Source organism: Helianthus annuus, chromosome 5 (genome assembly GCF_002127325.2).
Source record: "Helianthus annuus cultivar XRQ/B chromosome 5, HanXRQr2.0-SUNRISE, whole genome shotgun sequence".
In the NCBI taxonomy this organism is placed as follows: domain Eukaryota; kingdom Viridiplantae; phylum Streptophyta; class Magnoliopsida; order Asterales; family Asteraceae; genus Helianthus; species Helianthus annuus.
Window position 1 is genome coordinate 167001775 of NC_035437.2, and position 20449 is coordinate 167022223.

The 20449-nt window shown below is 34.5% G+C and overlaps 1 protein-coding gene and 2 long non-coding RNA genes across 4 annotated transcripts; all 3 read right to left on the bottom strand.

Annotated features, from left to right (window-relative positions):
• Window positions 1-5148: 5148 nt before the first annotated feature.
• On the bottom strand, window positions 5149-7478 carry LOC110941896 (zinc finger protein ZAT9). Its single transcript, XM_022183588.2, has one exon. It carries the CDS (start codon window positions 6613-6615, stop codon window positions 5287-5289), a length of 1329 nt encoding a protein of 442 aa, XP_022039280.1. The 5' UTR covers window positions 6616-7478; the 3' UTR covers window positions 5149-5286.
• Window positions 7479-16476: 8998 nt separating this feature from the next.
• On the bottom strand, window positions 16477-17903 carry LOC110941897. 2 transcript variants are annotated; one of them, XR_004893552.1, is made up of 6 exons: window positions 17809-17903; window positions 17421-17502; window positions 17229-17342; window positions 17020-17108; window positions 16787-16933; window positions 16477-16696 (listed from the first exon to the last, which is right to left on the bottom strand). It is a non-coding gene; the product is annotated as an uncharacterized LOC110941897 (long non-coding RNA). The 2 variants fall into 2 exon arrangements; XR_004893551.1 differs by having other exon boundaries at window positions 16787-17108.
• Window positions 17904-18043: 140 nt separating this feature from the next.
• Window positions 18044-19912, bottom strand: LOC118492396. The gene is made up of 3 exons (XR_004893553.1): window positions 19654-19912; window positions 19291-19587; window positions 18044-18876 (listed from the first exon to the last, which is right to left on the bottom strand). It is a non-coding gene; the product is annotated as an uncharacterized LOC118492396 (long non-coding RNA).
• Window positions 19913-20449: the final 537 nt, after the last annotated feature.

The window sequence follows — 20449 nt, forward strand, 5'->3', positions numbered from 1 at the left end:
CAAATGGTTAAAGTTTATAGTTATGCTGGTAATATATGCAGTGTGCTGAATTTACCTGTCGTGTTGAAGTCAAACGCATACGCAATAGCCAAGAGTGGTTCAGGCTGACATGTGGCGGTGGGAATTGCATGAAAGGTGTGGGGCGTGAAGACAACGATATGTGGTGTGATGGGTGCGAAAACCACGTTGTCTTCCCGAGAGGAAGGTTTGTTTCTAAAAATGTTTAGTTGCACCGGCCGTGTCAGACGTCTTACCACAAACAAACAATAGCTATTATGCATACCGTGCATCGCACGAGCTTTCTCCCTAGTATAAAATAATAATAAAATAATAATAATAATAATAATATAGTAATAATAATTGCTTTTTATAATTATAGTCCGGTGTTCAATCTCAAGAAATGAGTAAATTATGATTTATTTAATGTAATTTAGCAGGATGTAAGACTTTTTAAATTCAATAACCATTATATCATTTTGAGTAAAATGCTAAAATGGTCCCTGAGTTTAGGTCACTTTAGTCCAAAAATAAAACTTTTTGTATCTGGGTTCTTGATATTTCATTTTTGTTGTCATTTTCGTCCAATTGGCAAAGTTGTTTATAATTTTCTGTTAGTTTCTCCCTTTTCGTCGGTTTCATCATTTAAATGAAAGGGTATATCGTCATTTTATTTCATAATATATTTTAATTAAATGAGGAAAACGACAAAAAAGAAGAAGTTAACAAAAAATTATAACTATGTTTGCCAATTGAATGAAAATGGCAACAAAAATAAAACCATCAAAGAAAGAATCCCGAGGAAGGGGGTGAAGCTGAGGTTAGAAAAGGTTTTTCCCGTTTTTTTTAATTAAGGACCTAGATACAAAAACTTTCACTGAAGTGACAAAAGTAGCTTAAACTCATGGACCATTTTGGTATTTTACTCTATCATTTTCCTCCTAAACTTTGAAAGGGAAAAATCATATATTTTGAATAATTTTATGTTTTCAGATTATTTTTTATACATGTATGTAGATACTAGATGACTTTATTAAACATTATGAAATAACAATAGATTCAATATATGTTTTTGTGTAGTTGTATCTACTTTTTGTTACAAGATAAAACTATGTTAGAACCCCGTGTATTACACAGGTTGAATAAATGTAATTTTATATATTAAATAATAAAAACTTATATCTTTATGAACCTTATATATTGTACGGGTTAAATAAATATAATTTTATATGTCAAATAATAAAAAAGTTATATGTGTAAAAACCATGTGTATTAAACAGATTAAATAAATGTAATTTTGTATACTAAATACTAAAAACGCCTTATCTTTAAAAAAACCCGTGTATAATCGGGTTGAATAAATCTACCAAATAATAAAAAATTACATCCTTAAAAACCCCGTATATTACACGTGTTGAATAGATATAAAAAAGAGTTATATCTTTAAAAACCATTTGTATTACACAGATTAAATAAATATATTTTTGTATATTAAATACTAAAAACGTCGTATCTTTAAAAAACCCGTGTATAGTCGGGTTGAAAAATCTACCAAATAATAAAAAAAAATATATCCTAAATAAATGTAACTTTGTATATTAAATACTTAAAACGTCGTATCTTTAAAAAAAACCTCGTGTATAGTCGGGTTGAAAAATCTACCAAATAATTAAAAAAAAATATATCCTTAAAAACCTCGCGTTTTAGTCGAGTTGAATAATTAGATAAATATAAATTTGAGGATACCTTCAATGAATGATATGTGTCCAAAAGTTGGTTTATTTTATTATAGTAAGTTAGATTAGATTAGATTGTTTAGAAAACTTATATGTAATCGAAAAGAGAATATCTCATGAATGTGAATACGGTGTATGCGCTCCCATTTCTTTTTCTCTTTGTATTGCAAATTTGGTAATCGACGAAGGGAAGCCTTGTAGTATCTAAGCAATTTTCGGTTCCATTTATTTTTTTTGTGTTTATTAATTTTTATGTATTATGAATAATATTATTAGGAGGCGTTTGGTTCGCAGGAATTCAATGGAATTTTAAGATGTTTGGTTTATAGAATTTGATCGAATTGAAATTCCAATTCCAATCTTCATATGTTTGGTTGACAATGGAATTGAAATTGGAATTAGGCATGAATTCCTTCAAATTCCTTTTAACTATTTAACTACAGGAATTCAAAATCCTTCCTATATGTGAAGGAATTAAAGTAAATTTATTGGAATCTTCGACCGTTTCGACCCGCAATGTTTCAACCCGTACCGTTTCGACCTATACTGGTTTCGATCCGAATCGTTTCGACCCGTACCGTTTCGACCAATACCGTTTCGAACCGAACCGTTTCGACCCGTAGCGTTTCGAATCGAACCGTTTCGACCCGTACCGTTTCGACGCGAACCGTTTCGATGCGAACCCTTTCGACGCGAACAGTTTCGACCCGGATCGTTTCGACCAGTACCGTTTCGACGCGAACCGTTTCGACCCGTACCGTTTCGACGCGAACCGTCTCGGTCTGAATCGTTTCGACGCGAACCGTTTTGACCAGTACCATTTCGACCCGAACTGGTGGTTGTGGGTGTCGGGGTGATGGATTACAATTTATTTGACAACCAAACACAGCAAAAATAGAATTGAGATTCCAATTCTAACAATTTCCAATTCCAATTGGAATGTTTAAATTCCAAATCCAATTCCTTCAAATTTTAATTCCTATACAACTTCCAATTCCAATTCCAACTCCAAATCATTCTGCGAACCAAACGTCCCCGAAAAACTACATTTTCGTACATAGGGGTTGTCACAAAAATAATCTTCTATGTAGCATAATTGCAATACGTATATGATCTTACCATCTAAATATTAACTATATTTCTTTTAGTATTAATTTAACAATAAGGGTATTTAGGTTATTTCACATCCACTTAGCACCAAAAACTAACCTCCATCCACGCTAGTGACTATCTGAGAACGAATGTGCAAAAGTTTGGGACTAGAGCGATAATTTTAGAAGTATAAGGACTATAAATGAAAATTGAGCAAACCACATGGACTATCCGGACATTTTTTCTTTTTTTTTTTTATAAATGTATATGGGTGGGGTTATTGTAAAAAGAGTTTTTTTTTTTTTATTTTTTTTTATAGAATTGTAAGAAGTGTTTTAAACTCTTTCAAGGTTGAAGATTGATTTGAAAGTTGATTAGACTTAATTGGGGGGGGGGGATATTCCACGGTCCTCCCAACCGCCGAGGTGATCCCACCTCGCAGACCGCCACTCAGCAAGCCTGAGTCTGGGGGTAAATCCGCTACCGTAGGGGCATTGGGAACGAGCAAGACTCGAACCCGCCACCTCCGGGTTAGAATGCGGGCTGGTGGCCATTGGGCTGACACCCAATGGAGTTTACATGGGTTAGAAATGAAATTCTGGACCTTCTGGTGCCTTTCTGACCCAATAAATAAGATAAGTGGGTCTGCCTCATAAATCATTACTGGTCATTAGGGTTGTTCACGAGCCGAACCGAATCGATCAGACATTTGCTCGTGCTCGGTTCGTTTACAAACTGATCCGAACCGAACCGAGCGTTTTTTCAACCGAGCCAAAGTCGAGCGAGCGTCTTTCAATCCGAGCATTTTTCGAACAAACGTCGAGCGAGTATCGAGCGTCGCAGAACAAACAAGGAAAGTGACAATGGGAGTGCTAGTTATTAGAATAAAGTGCAGTTTTCGTCCCTGATGTTTCGTCCAATAGAAAGTAAATATTTAACAAATAACAAGGAATACAAAAACACGCAACTAGTTCTATCGAGATTAGCTAAGCGGGAAGGTAAATTGTCGACTGATTGAAACATACCCTTGTTTTATCGGAAGTTTGAAATTGAATGAATTGATTGAAGCAAAACCCTGCCGAGTTGCCATCTTGGCGAGTGGAGATGGAGAAATCGAATAACGATGGCCAATGGGGGGTTTTGATTAGGGTCTTCTACTTCTGAATCGAATGACGGGTTGAGACTTGAGTATTGATCGATGCTTCACGTTTTAGTATTTGAAATTTTGACTCAATTACTCAAATGGACATTTAAGTATTGGATAATGGACTATTGGTATTGGATTTCAATTATAATTACTTAAATGACCTCTATTTGGATCTTGGACCAAACTTTGTTGATGTTGGTCTCTAATCATTTCACTAAAAATGATACACACACACATATATATATATATATATTAAAAAACAAATGGAGCCAACCGAGCCGAACCGAACTGAGCAGACCTTTGCTCGTGCTCGGTTCGTTTACAAACCGAAGCGATCCGAACCGAGCATTTTTTCAATCGAGCTGAATCGAACGAGCAAATTCCGAGCATTTTTCGAGCGAACATCGAACGAGCGTCAAACGTAGAGCAATTTGAACAGCGATCATACTAATTGAAATGTACTAAAAATTTGATACTTAAAACATACTCACATATTTTTTAAAAATTTGAACATTATATTGTTATGTGGTGGTATACATTCAAAATGATAAAGAAATATATTGTTTTAGAAAAGAGAAATAAAGTAGAAAATAATACATAGATACAGTATTATGGAATGAATAACATTTAATTTAGCTATCTATAAATACCACATTTTCTCATGCGTATGAGACGTCCAAGTTCAAATTTTATTATCTAAAAAAACCCTTTAAGCTATTTTTTTATTTAAAAAACTCGTCAAAAACTAGCTGATGCAACCATTGCTGGTTCAACCTATGCTAACCGAACTGGTTAGAATCCGGTACCTCAACTTGAAAGAGATTATGGAAACATGAGTTCATTTTGGCCATGGTACTAGGAATAGTTTGGATACCTTGAAATTCGAATATTTGTAATTTCAAGATATCTAATGTCCGCATAATGAAATTTCGAATGTTTGAATATCTAAAATTGTAAACAAAATATACATATGTCCTGAAGCAACATCAAAGTACAAGTTAAACCAGAAATTTGCTTACAACTAGTGGTGACAAAATGGGCGGTTTGGGTAATTAGTTCGAAACAGTTTGGGACAAAAACCTAAAAAATATATAAACAATTTAAAACTAAACATACATACATTGAAATAATAATTGAGTATAAACTATAATATGTAATCATCTGAAGACATACATATGAGCATATCATAATTCATTGAATATATCTATATATATGTGAAATTTGGTGTTTAAACTTTTGGACATGAGTATGTGTGTGTATTAGAGGATAATGAATCATGTACAATCATGAAGCTAGTAATCTTTAGTACTACTATTAGATTGTTGAAAGCAAACATAGTATTCTTGATTCATGGCTATGGTGGTCACTACTATCTTCCCAACAGTATGACTTGTACTCTGTGCTACTACTACTCATGTTCATCTCTTCCTCTTCTTCAGGAAGCATGTTGAGATCAAGAAACCCTCGAGTCTCTCGAACCAGCTCATCGGGTTTCTTGATCACATTGGTGTTGTTTTGTTGATTCGGTTTAGCTTCAGAAATCATGTGTGATCTTTTGTGACCCCCTAAAGCTTGTCCTGAAGGAAAAACCTTGAAGCAAATTGGACACTCATGTGCTCTCAACTCCACTGGCTTTTTCTTCAAAGAACCAACATCAAGATTGAAACTTGATGATTCTTGATGATCATTAGATGTTCTTGAATCATACCCGTTGTTTGTTTGATCATGATCTAACACGGGTTTGTGTTCGATTTTGTTTTCGCTTTGGATTTTTGAATCAAAATCTTTCTTGAGTACTTTTTGGTGACTTGCTTTGTGTCCACAAAGTGCTTGATGAGATTGAAAACTCTTGTTACATGTGACACACTCAAACTTTCTCTTGTTTGAGTCTTTCAATCCACCAAAACCCAAATCGAATTCGTTGAATTTCATCAATCCCACCTCAGATCTTCCAAGAAAATCAAAACCAACTTCGGTTTTTGCAAATTTGTTCATCTTAGGACCCTTTTTAATCAAACCTTTACCCTCAACTTTTCTCAACTTTACCAAAACAGAGGAATTTGAGCATCTTGATCCCAAATCTCTAGAGAGCATCATCAAAGACATAGCAACTTCTGCTTCTTGTTCTTGTTCGATTTCGGACACCATACTTGTTGAAGCATTATTACTACTAATTTGATAATTAGCATTCATAGAGACTGAAGAAGAAGGTGTTGTAATTGCAGTTTTACCAGAACCAACTATGTACCTTTTCTTTAGTCCTTTTCCAGATCTTGATCGCGATGGCGATCGCGGTCTTGATCTCTTTATTGGTCCATTTTTGGCATCTGAATTCTCATTATCTGAATGGCTAGTCCAAGACTCTTGATGCAAACTTGCAACCTTCTTGTTTTTGTTGCTTGAAACTTTCATAGAGTGACATTTCATATGCCCAAACAAAGCCTTCCAAGATTGAAACCCTTTTCCACATTCTTTACAAGCTTTATCAACACCACCTGAACAACTTTTGTTTTTCACCTGACCATGATCAGTGGAGCTGATCACATGAGACCTCATGTGACCCCCTAATGATCTTCCACAAGGAAAGCTCTTGTTGCAGAATTTACACATGTGTTTCATCGATTCTTCACCGCTTTCTTCCATCAAATTCCGATCGAATTCGAACAATTCAGATCAGTAATTCAGAACCAAGAATTCAAGATTCAAAAACAAAGTAAAATTGAGAGAGACCCAGATCAAGAAACAAGATCTAAAGGTGAAATCTTTAGTGGGAATTCAGAAATTTTCAAGATTGATGATGAAAACAAGAAACCCATCTCAAATTTCATCTTTTTCTTGATCAAGAACCTTCAAGAACCAAACTTTAAGGTGGTTTTAACTAGAAGCTAAATAGTTAGTTGAAAATGGAAGTTAAAAGATCAAGAAACAAGATCTAAAGGTGAAATCTTGAATGAGAATTCAGAAATATTCAAGATTGATGACAGAAACAAAATACCCATCTCAAATTTCATCTTTTTATTGATCAAGAACCTCAAAGAACCAAACTTTAAGGTGGTAAAGAGTAGAAGAAGCTATATAGTTAGTTGAAATTGGAAGTTAAAGAAAGGGTAAAGATGATGGGTCGGTTACCTTTGTTTGTTGCTAATGATGACAATGAACAAGCAAAGGGAAACATAAAGGAAAGAAGTGGGATACACTCACACTGACCATCTGTTTCTCTCACTAAAACTATATGTGAGGGGGGGTATATTTGGAGGAAGATGGAGAAATTCATGCATGAAAGCAAGGATAAAAAGAAGCTAAAGCAAAGATGGTCGCACGTGTACTTGAGTACCAGCAAGTAAACCAACGGCTTAGATCTCTCCACGTGGCAGTTCCTAAGTTCTGGTAGCAAAGATCCTCTCCCACCTGATCCTACCACCCACCTGTATCTTTAACTATTCTTTGCCTTGTAAGCACAGCACATACACAGTTGAAATGTTCCTCTACCCATTAATTAATAACAAATTAATATTTTTTTAACGACAACTTAGTATTATCGTGTTCAGTGGCGGAACTAGCCCAAAAAGTTAGGGGTATCCTAATTTTTTTTTTAGGATCAGGGGTATCCTTTATATAACAGGTGCGGAGTTGAGAGGTATTTTTACACAACGAAAATGGAGTTAAAGGGTATTTTTACACTACGAAAATGGAGTTAAAGGGTATTTTTACACTACGAAGACGGGGTTGAGGGTAGCCCGTGCTACCCTTATTAATACTATAAGTCCGCCACTGATCGTGTCACCAGCGTTACCACCCGATCATATCCATCTAATGATCCCGAAGCCTTATCCCACCCTAAAAATACCACTAGGCTTACATTTAGTTTTATTAACAGTGCTAACATAGAAGTTCATTATGTTAGAAAATAATTATTTTAGAAGTAAAATTGTAAAATCTTTAAGTCAATTATAAAGATAATGCTTTATGTTCAGGCTCATATTTCTAACCTAACTATCTACTTCCATTACAAAATTGTTTTTGGCATGCTTTGCCATCATAAATATTCCATTTATGTATTTCTTTTCTTACATCTGTGAGGGTTTAAAATTGTTATTTGGTCCCTTTTTTATATATAAAAAAGAGAAGGTTACATCAAAAAGCTGTGAGACACTAACCCCTTTCCAAATTTAAGGTAAATTGTTTAGTTGTTATGTTGATGCAATGAAAAACTAGCTAGAGATATTTAGTTGACCCGTCCTGACCCGAATAACCTTACTCTTTTATAATGTTATCTCTAGTGACAAATTTGTTTAATCCAACACAAAGCCATGCATTGGCAAAGCATATGGGGGAGGGGGCGGCCGACCTCTCGAACTTTTTGCAGGCATGGTTCAACCATTAAGCACAAGCACAATGATTTAGAGGAGATACATGAAGAAAAATATGAACTTCTACAAGTTTGAGTTTTCCTTTAAAAATAATCTAATACAGTAATTCTAAAATATATATTTTTATAAGAGTTAAATGACATTTTAGTTCTTGTGGTTTGGACCATTTTGCTAGTTTAGTCCAAAGGTTTCATTTTTCGCTTGTGGGTGCCATTTTAGTCCACTGGGTTAACTTCATCCATTTTTTCTGTTAACGTGAAGAGCAATTCGGTCATTTTATATGTAATTTTGTTAACTAGAAGGGCAATTCAATCATATAAAATGACCGAATTGCCCTTCTCGTTAACAGAAAAAATGGATGAAGGATAAAAATGGCAACGATGAAACCTTTTTGACCCACAAACAAAAAATGAAACTTTTAGATTAAATTAACAAAATAACCAAACCACAAGGACTAAAATGGCATTTAACTCTATAACAATAAAGAATTAGCATAATTGTAGTTGAAATTTGAAAGCTAGAAAGGTAAAAGCTTTAGCAAGTAGGGAAGCAGTTATGTGGTGGGAGCCCTTTTTTTGTCATCTTGGTGCAAGTTTCCAAAAGGATTCAACTGATTTAACTATTCTACCAACTGTCCTTTTTTTCCAAGGCCATAAATCGAATAAATAGAACATAATTTTGTTGGATTAGGTTACATAAATTCTCTAAATTATTCAATATAAACTACAGGTTAAAAACTTAGTCTCAAGTTATATGAGTATTACGTTATACATGTAAACGAGCCAAGCTGCTCGTAAATTACTTGAGATCGATTCGATAAAACGTTAAACGAGTCAAGCTTAAATGAGATATATTGAAGCTCATATAATAAAGGAACTCGAACACGAGTTTTTCAAACCGAGCTTGACTAGGCTCACAAGCTTAAAGTACCATATTTTTTTAAATAATTATAAATATATATAATTACATATGAACGATTATTATACATAGAATTATGATAAATAACTAAATAATATATATCTTGTTATATATAAAACTATAAAAATAAATATATACATTAAATAAAATTCTTACAAATTTGATAAATAATAAACGAACCAAGCTTGATAAATAATAAATAAAACAAGCTCGAGTTTTTGATAGAGCGCTTGAAATGTGCCTGAGCTCGTTTACACCCTATTACCTATCGTATTAAGATAGTTCTTCTGTGTTAACTTTTAGTTCTGCTTTAAAAATGGAATTTTACTCTAGAGCAATATTATTGGATTCATCAATAATTTTGTTGCTAAATAATTTTGTTTCTCTATGAACAATTGTTAGTAATGTGTTTGTGGCTCTAAAATAAATCAATAAATGTTAGGAAGCTGGTGTGTTAACCTCACACAATCGTTAAAATGCACAAACTGACAAGGCAACATATATAAATAAGCTTACATAAAAAAGGAAAAATAATAGAGGAATTTATGTGGTTCATTTGATCGATGTGATTGGCCTATGTCCGCGACCTACTATGGAGTGTTCTATCATTTTGATGTGTAAGTTTGAAACTACTATTGAGTCGGGGGGTCTCACTGGAAGCAGCCTCTCTGTTCCTACGGGTAGAGGTAAGACTGTCTACATCTTACCGATCCTACCTCAACGACATAGTCAAATGAGTGGACTCACCATATGCTCTGAACTCGTTAGTATTTTTGATGAACCGCCGGTTTAGGAGTCCTTAGAACCGGTTCATGTCAACTACATGCTTGAAAATCATTAAACTATATAGTTATTTTTTTTTTCAAAAAATTGTTATAAAAAAGGTTTTGGTGGAACTTTGAGGAGGTAGTTGTTTCATCTTCAGTTGTTGAGGAGTTGTCCAACGACCACCCCCTTTAGTTGCATCTATTTTGGTATAATTTGACCATTAACCACTAACTAGCAATTTTGATTTTATGAGTTGTACTTCATGCATGAATACTAGTACCCATGTTAATGTAAAATTATAATTAGCATTGTTTTCATATACTTTGCGTTTTATAAAACTTAGTGTCCCCCCCAAAAAAATATCAAACAGGTAACGTATGGTATGTTAATGACTTCATAATAATACTTCTTTAGAATATTTATAAATTATTTGCATATTTAATTATGAGAATTTTGGATATGAACAATCACACAAATGAATTATATAGTTTTGTTAAAATTTAGAGAACTCACATTCGTCTTTTTCGCCGGTTGTCACCACCAAGGTCTTGATACCATTGAATGGACCATTCATCTATTTTATTGATTCTTTTATCATATAACTTTTAACGTCATTTATATGTGTAAATAATAGTGATACTCTACATGTAGTTTTCAGAAGACATAAAAGGTAACAATGGAAAGTATAACTAAGAGCAGAATCAAAGGCTTTGTAGCGTAGCGGTATCAAAGTGTGAAGTAAAGGTATTTCCCTTCAAATGACTGAGGGTCATAGTCCCGTAGTTGACGAACCAATCAGGGAGTCATAATAGAAATTTTCTTATTTTCATTTAGACTAGTTAAATTGCAACATTTTATGAGATTCTATATAATAACAAAGAAGATTGTTAACAGTCCTAATTCTACATTGGGCCATTTTTATTACTTATTTAATATCAAGGTAAATAATTAATTACAATTCTTTTTCTGTAGCTCCCTTTCTTTTTTTTTATTTTTCATTTTTTTTTTTTTGAATATAAATTTATAATTATTGAAATACTGGCCGAGTTACATTAATATAGCAGGTAAGCGAGCAACAAGCTGCGCCGCTACCCCTTTCTGAATAGCAAACCCTAGCCTATTAAAGACAAACCCCTGCCCCCCTGTTGATGAGCAGCTGCTGTGGACAACCTTTTGGACCCTAGTCAACAAACGTATAGCTTCTGGAGCTAGGGAGCCAAAGGTGTCGAAGGCGAAGGGGACCAATGCATGTTGGTTATCAGCACATGCTTTAGCGTGTTTATCCACCTTTTTAGATTCCGCTTTCCTTATAGCCTGTCCTGCTACAAACCCGTTTTCCCTTAAACCAGCTAAGGGGGAGACTCCTGTGAGATCCACACAAGCATGTTTCCCTCCCGCCCAGCCAAAGACAAGCAGATCCGCTGGTCTCAATGTAGATCTTCCTTCCATCGGATCTGTAAGGAAATTCACAGGGGCCTCCTTCTTGGCAGAAATCCCCGCTCTCCTCAAGATGTCCCCCAAAACATCTCTCACCCAGTCGTGTCGATATTTGAAACCAGGGAGCTCCTTACAATGAATAGCATGCTCCCCGTATTTATCCATGCAGGTTTTACGGCAAATTGGGCAGGTTTCATCTTCTGGATACATAGGGATCATCAGCCGGTATTTGAGGATAGCCCTATACTCAACAGGCGACATGCATTGCCCCAGCCCCTCGATCGGGATAACAGTCAAAAAATCTTGTGCATGGGGGCCTTTCAAACACTCAATCACCGCCTTCTGGCAGGTTTTTTTTTTGTTTTGTTTTCTTTTCTGGATATTCTTTTAGATTTCTTTTTTTTTTCTTTTCTTATGTTTATTTTATACCTTCAATATTAACCGTGAATTACGACATTGCCGCGAAGCGCGTTGTTAAATACTAGTTATACTAACATAGGTATGTGTATTATTCAGAAGCTACTACACAAGATTGGTTTATATTTATATTTATTTTTATTTTAGAGTATATAAAGTCTTGTATGTGGACAAATGATTTTGGTGCATGTGTCTCGTGATAATGATAATGGTGTAATATGGTGTGTCGGTACACCAACCATGCTTAAAAAGTAATCCTTTTAAGCTCAAAAAATGTCAAATAGTCATATCACCAAGATAAAATAAAAAGCTTGATGGCAGAACTTACGAGCTACCAAATTGGTTGGATCATACACCAATGGACCATATGTAGGGTAACGAAAGAACTATGTATCCATGTCGGTTTAGTTTATATATACATAGGAGAAGGATCCGTTAAGAATCACCCTTTATTACGAGAATCAATGTGAACACAACTAAAAAGAATCACCCTTTATTACGAGAATCAATGTGAACACAACTAAAAGTACCTAAAAAAATCTTAAAAACATACAACTTTTTTTTAATATTTTTTTTAGGTTTTGGGGTGGGGCGGGGTGGGGGGTTAGGTTTTTTTAGGTTTTTGGGTGGTGTAGTGGGTTTATTTTGTTGTGTTCACACTGATTCTCGCAATAAAGGTGGTTCTCGCATGAACCCTACCATATATATATATATATATATATATATATATATATATAGGGGAGGGTTTAAATGAGAACGCTAAATATTTGTGAGAACCGTGAGAACAAATGAAAAAACCATAAGAACTTGGTCAAAAACAATTCAAATTCAAAATTTTTTTCTACACTTATCATTATTATTCGAATACAATGTTAGAAATTCAATTTACACGTTTAAATTTACGTGAATTCATAAATAAAGAAAATTTACACATGTGTAAGTTTGCCATTTACACATGTGTAAATCTGCTATATTTACACATGTGTAAAAAATCTAAAAAGAATGATTTTGAAATGAGAAATGAATTATTTGATGTTATAAATTTTTGTTTTGATGTTGTATCTTAATTACAATGAGGTTTGTATAAAAAAAATTGGTTTTGATTGGTTTTTTCATTCGTTCTCACGGTTCTCGCAATATTTAGCGTTCTCAAGATAACCCTCCCCTATATATGTGTGTGTGTGTGTGTATATATATATATATATAGGAAAAGGATCATGTGAGAAGTGATAGGCTAGTTGAGAAACTTGAGAAGCATTCTAGACCACACATTTTTCTAAGCCTTTCGTAATATACACATATGTATAGTTTAAAATTGACTATATACATATGTGTATAACTCAATATACATATATGTATATAGTCAATTTTAAACTATACATATGTGTATATTACGAAAGGCTTAGAAAAATGTGTGGTCCAGAATGCTTCTCAAGTTTCTCATATAGGGTGGACTTCTCTTAGGATCCCTACCCTATATATATATATATACACACACATATATAGGGGAGGGTTATCTTGAGAACACTAAATATTGCGAGAACCGCGAGAACGAATGAAAAAACCCATCAAAACCGAATTTTTTTAATACAAACCTCATTGTAATTAAAATACAACATTAAAAAAGAATTTACAACATCAAATAATTCATTTCTCCTCTCAAAATCACTCTTACTAGATTTTTACGCATGTGTAAATATAACAAATTTACACATGTGTAAATGACAAACTTACACATGTGAAAATTTTCTTTATTTACAAATTCACGTAAATTTAAACGTGTAAATTTAATTTCTAACATTGTATTCGAACAATAATGATAAGTGTAAAAAAAAATAAATTTGAATTGTTTTTGACCAAGTTCTTGTGGTTTTTTCATTTGTTCTCACGGTTCTCGCGATATTTAGCGTTCTCATTTAAACTCTCCCATATATATATATATATATAGAGAGAGAGAGAGAGAGAGAGAAAGAAAGTGTATTGTACAATATCCCTTAACGTACGATGCGTACACGATTTGTATAACATGCGATTTTGTACATTTTGGTTGTCCGAGTTTGTGAGCCATGCGAGTTTATAACATGTCCGGGTTTTGTGAGCCATGCGATTTTGATATATAACATGCGATTATGACATGTCCGAGTTTGTGAAGCATGCGATTATGACATGTCCAGGTTTGTGTATAACATGTGATTTCTAATCGCGTACGCATCGTACGTTAAGGCCAATTGTACAATAACCGACCTATATATATATATATATATATATATAGGGAGCCGCTAGAATGAAAACCACCTCGAGTTGTAAGAACCGCGAGAACTACACCCCACGGAGCGCCGTTCGCCATGATTTTTTTTTACAAGTAGATGTGTATATTATAAACACAGCCGTAAAAAATCATGGCGAACGGCGCTCCGTGGGGTGTAGTTTTTTACACCACAAGTTTGGTGAAAAAAAAAGAAAAAAGAAAAAAATTAAAAAACAGCAAACTTGTGGTGTAAAAAACTACACCCCACGGAGCGCCGTTCGCCATGATTTTTTACGGCTGTGTTTATAATACACACATCTACTTGTAAAAAAAATCATGGCGAACGGCGCTCCGTGGGGTGTAGTTCTCGCGGTTCTTACAACTCGGGGTGGTTTTCATTCTAGCAGTCCCCTATATATATATATATATATATATATATATATATATATATATATATATATATATATATATAGGGAGAAGATCATGCGAGAACCACCTCTTATTGCGAGAACCGCGAGAACCAATGTGAACACAACCAAAAATGCCTAAAAATAGCTAAAAATCACACAAATTTTTTTCTTAAATATTTTTTATATAAAAATCGCTACTTTTCGAAGCCAAAAAAAATTAAAAATAAAAAAAAAAAATTGTTTTTAGCCACTAAAAGTAGCGATTTGAGCATAATAAATATTAAAAAAATTAGATTTTTTTAGGTTTTTTGGGGGTTTAGTTTTTAGCATTTTAGCTTGGGGGAAGGGGGGGGTTAGGTTTTTGGGGTGTGGGGGAGGGGGTTTAGGTTTTTTTTTTTTTTTTTTTTTTTTTTTTTTGGGGGGGGGGGGAGGGGGGTTAGGTTTTTTTTAGGTTTTTTTGGGGTTTTAGTTTTTAGCATTTAGCTTGGAGGGGGGGGGGTTTAGGTTTTTTTTTTTTTTTTTTTGGGGGGGGGGTGGGGGTTAGGTTTTTTTAGCTATTTTAGGTTGTGTTCACATTGGTTCTCGCGATTCTCACAATAAAGGTGGTTCTCGCATGAGCCCCTCCCTATATATATATATAGGGAGAAGATCATGCAAGAACCACCTCTTATTGTGAGAACCGCGAGAACCAATGTGAACACACCAAAAATGCCTAAAAATAGCTAAAAATCACACAAAAAAAAATTTTTTGAATTAAATTTTTTTTTCTTTTTTTGGCTTCTAAAAGTAGCTATTTTAACATGAAAAATATTAAAAAATTCAAAAAAAAAAATAGATTTTTTTTGATTTTTTTAGATTTTTTTTAGATTTTTTTAGGTTTTTTGGGGGTTTAGTTTTTAGCATTTTAGCTTTGGGGGGGGGGTTTGGTTTTTTTTAGGTTTTTTATAGGTTTTTTTAGCATTTAGCTTGGGGGGGGGTTAGGTTTTTTTTTTTTGGGTGGGGGGGTTAGGTTTTTGTAGGTTTTTTTAGCTATTTTAGGTTGTGTTCACATTGGTTTTCAAGGTTCTCACAATAAAGGTGGTTCTCGCATGAGCCCCTCCCTATATATATATATATATATATATATATATATATATATATATATATATATATATATATATATATATATAATCTTACAATTCATGTTTAAAATATAACTAGAATTTTTACCCACCGCACGTTGAGGCGGCGAAAACGTGCGGAAAACCTAAGTAATTCAATTGCGATTTGTTTTATTATACAACGACAACCCAAACTAAAATACCGTAGACTCATGAATGTGTCAACAAATTACCCACGGCTCGGTACAATAGGTTCAGAACTTATGGTGCCCACCCACGAATCAAAAATGCCCATTCCTTTTACTCGTGATTTGAACCCATTTTCATGCAACCATTGCCCTATTCCTTTTGTTCTACTACCACATTTCGCTAAAAAAAAAAAAAAAAAAGACTAGGAAGCCTTACACGATTAATAGAGTGAATTTTTTTTGGGTTAATTGGGGTAACATTGATTTATGAATTGGAATGGTCAACCTGCTTTGAACATGGCACAAACTTCATTTAAAGCATCACAATGTGCACATGACAACTGTGTTCCCTCATATGTTTTTTTTTGAAAGGTGAGGATCAAGAACTCGCGTATGTCGGGAGATGTAGACTATGTTGTCTTAACCGGGCCCACGCTACAGAGCCCCCACGCTGACCAACCGACATCAACCCTTCGATGAGAAACCCCTATCACCCAGGTAAACCCGGAGGGGAAAACTCACCCGGCAAGACTCGAACCTGGGTTGCCCCATGCCTTATCTTTTCGTGGCCACCACTGGGCTATCCAGTGATGGTTGTGTTCCCTCATATGTAAGCATAATTAGCATTAAAATATTCACCAATTCTCTTTACCTTCACACAACATACTATACTTTTTTTTAACAAAACAACCCAATATTTTAATTAAACACTTTTCCTTTTAGAAATATACAATCGCTGTGAGTGATTATTGTTTTTTGAGACAGAATAGAGAGAAAGCCAATGCCTTCATTAGAATCTCAATGTTGATGCACTTCTGAATAGCCAAAAAAGCGGATTCCGGATAGCCAAACTGAATAGTGTTGGCCACTATGTGAATACCAAAAACATAGATAAATCACAAACATCCTAAACCACAGGTACCATAACAAAATTAGAGATTGGCTGCGTTGAACTTACCTTACATCGTCACCGCCACTGGAGGTGGGACCATCCTACCAATTTGCCATGAATAGCTTCTTTGAATGTCAGATACGCCTGTCCAGCATCTAACGTCACCTATTTGGTCAGTTTTGAGACCTATAGCCACAGTTCTCACCCCCGTGTCTGAATGCACAAATGAAAAAAAATTGCTACATTCCAATATTGTTAACATAAAATATCTAAACAATTAATTCTAGACAAAGGAGCACCAAGAAATTCTCCCTGGTGCCACTGTTGTTCGTGTCGATCACTTTTTATAATTGCTTCAACCCACCAATCTCCTCTTATGATAGCCTTTCTGCAATAACATGGATAACAGTTTGATCAAGTAATTTATGTGCAATTATAGAAAATCTGTTTGATAAAACAAATGGTGCATGAAAGGTAAAGGAAAACTATATTATATTAAATGGTATACGTAAAGCCATCTTCTCAAGTTTCATCATGGTTGAGAAGTGCTTGAGGCGTGATATAACTGCAGAGTCTAGGGGCTTGTATGGAGCAACTCTATCATCTACAATCCATGGATGACCTGGTAAAAGTATGATAATTAATCTTACTTAATATGAACAAAAGAGTTAACAAAATCTATTGCAACATTACAACTCACACAGGACGTGATGGGCAGTAATTGTTTGTTCTGATCTCTTCTCAAGCATCTTTTGTATCAAATATCAAATATTTTGCACTTTCTGAAATATGCGGCCATGGTTTAGAATCAAAATCAAGTTTTCACCCGAAAATCAAGTTTTATTTTATCACATACGATCAACCAAAAGGTTACACTTGATTCACAGTCCTCGGACAATTCCAATTCAAATACTTGCACTTGTGGTGTAATTTTTTATTTTTCTTAAACTTTGAAAAGGACAAACGCAATTCATACCGACATGGCAACTACACTACACACAAACTCAAAATTCGCCAAAAACAACTTTGTAGAACACAAAAAACAAACATAACAACCCTTTACATATTAACGACCACAAAATCCATACCTTACACAAAGCATAAAGCAATGTAGACCATCAAGTTAGCAAATCAACACTTAGCAAATCAACACTGAAGGCAAACCCAACAACAAAAACAACACAGAAACCTGAAAGTAAAAAATACAAATATCATCAGTGGTTAACAAATGAAAAAAAAAACAAATACTCTTATAAAAAAATTAAATAAAACCAACAATTTGACAACCAAAAATGCACTAATGCAGTAAGCAAAACAACAAATGGTACAATTCATAAAACAAACTATAAATTGAGAAACAAAATAAGAACACACTTACCTCCAACAAATCCTACAGTAGAAAAAAACCTGCAAAAACCCTATAAACTTAGCCAAAACAAAATTAACAACAAATTACCAATTACGTTTATATGATTTTCGTAACTTCTGTAAAACGACAAACTGGTGGAAAGTGCAAGCTATTTTTGTAACTTCTGAAACATGCAATAGAATCGAACCTTACTTGAGTTTGGTCGGAACTGTACCAGAAGACATCACGGAACCCTAATCTTTGTCTCCACCGTCACTTCTCAACAAAAGAAACACCATCATCTTGCCGGCCATCACTACCACCGTCACTTCTCAACAAAAGAAACACCATCGTCTTCATCATGGCCGGCCATCACTACCGCCGTCGGCTTCTTCGTTGGAGAAGGGGGAGAACCACAGAGGAATGGATAAGGACATGAGAGACAAGACAGAAGGGGGTTTTAAGAAAAGGAAGAGGACTTGTGTCATAACACCAAACATATACAAAACAACAAACTTAAGGAACAACAACAAAGAGCACAGATAAGCAAGTCAGCAAAGAGTACAACACCATATTGCATAAACATGTTGGAAATTATAGTTATACAAGGAGTTAGAAGGCACCATTAGTTATGAGCCTCCCAAACGGTACATCATTATTAGTGATACAACCAGAACAGAATTACCTAAAAACATTGAAGCTACGCCATTAATTCCAAGTCATGCTCCTGTCCTTTTCCTGGTGTTTAACCCAGACAAAGCCCATCGCCTTAGCTCCTTCCACGACATTAGCTAAATTCACATTTTTTCTGTTGAAAATAATGTACAATATTCCTTATTCAAGGCAAATTGCATAGGTAGTGTATGATTCAAGTTGTTCCATGACACATTGAGGTAATTTAGTTGGTTGTTATGAGTGACGATGAAATTAAATTATCACCAACAATGGAGTTACTTACATATAGCATTAATATTCAATAATACTATTAGTATTTAATTAATAAGGTTCCAATGGTGTCCAGGTGATATGAAAACAACTAAATTCACATATGCAGATTTCAGTTACAATAGCTTATTGCATACCTGAAAGTGTACAATATTCCTTATTCAAGGAAAGTTTCTTTGAGGGTAACCCTAATCTTGGTGACAATTTTTGAATCGTCATCGTTGACATCCACCATAAAACCCTAGCCATCAGAGACAAAAGACTGTGATAAACATACCTGCTTATAAACCGATCGATTGCAAAACCCATAAACTCAGAGAAAGACAACACGACGGAGGCGCCGAGACCAAACTCTTCCGACATACCTTCTTATAACACCTCAATAAACATGCTTATCTGCCGGTACCGAAGGGAGGCACGACGGAGACGTGGATGGCAGACTCTTCCAACAGCTAGAAGAACACCAACGAAATCAGAGCACTACCATCGTGTTAGCCTTATTCGCCGGACCAGATTAGCGGACCCACCTTCACCATCTCCATCACTCTTCTCTTTCTCTGTCTATAATTAATAGCTACATGTATAGATTTACACGAATTATGATCAGAGATGATATAATAACATAAAGAGATTAACTTACAGAATAGTTGATGAGATTAGGGTTTGGCTTGATGAAAGAAGTGAAGGTTGTTTTAGATTTGGGGATCTGCTGCAAGTTTGTGGTATGGTGGCAGAGCTGGAGATGAAAGAAGAGTGATACAGAGAGCCTGGTTAAGACAGTAGTGGACACGTGGTACAGAGCAACAACGTGGCAGGGCAGAAACAAAATACAACAAAAATACCCACATGTACACTTCATATATGCACAAAACACACTTTAAGCATGAAGTACAACCAACTTTTGCACAAATGTGTTGCAAATTTATAATATATAATATATAATGTCATGAAATACGATACTACATAAATAGTAAGTTTTAGGCTACCATATGTAACAACATTCACATCCGATTTCTTATCCACATCTTTATTAGCTAAAAGACACATTTACCTTTATCAATTTAAGGATTTTCAAAAAATCTTTCACATCGGATTTCTTATATCTATCTATATTCTGTTAAATAAAACTCTTTAATTAACTTTTACAATTTATCCTCTCTCTCTCACTCACAAAAAAAATTGTAAGGGATGAATAGTGAGTTATAAATATATGGATTGATTGTGCTTTTCATTAAAATTTTATGGATGAGGAATAAGGATAAAGAATCTAATGTAGAAGTAAAAGTGAACATTTATTCGTGTTTCCTTAGAGTTTTAGTATAAGGATAAGAATAAAGACTCACATGTGGATGCTCTAACACATTTTATGAACTAGTTATGACCGTTCGGTTCGACATATTTAGCTTGTTTAATTAAAGAGTTGTGTTGTGGCTGCC

Excerpts from the sequence above, each read along its gene's own strand:
- LOC110941896 (XM_022183588.2), bottom strand. The coding sequence starts at position 6,615 with ATGGAAGAAAGCGGTGAAGAATCGATGAAACACATGTGTAAATTCTGC.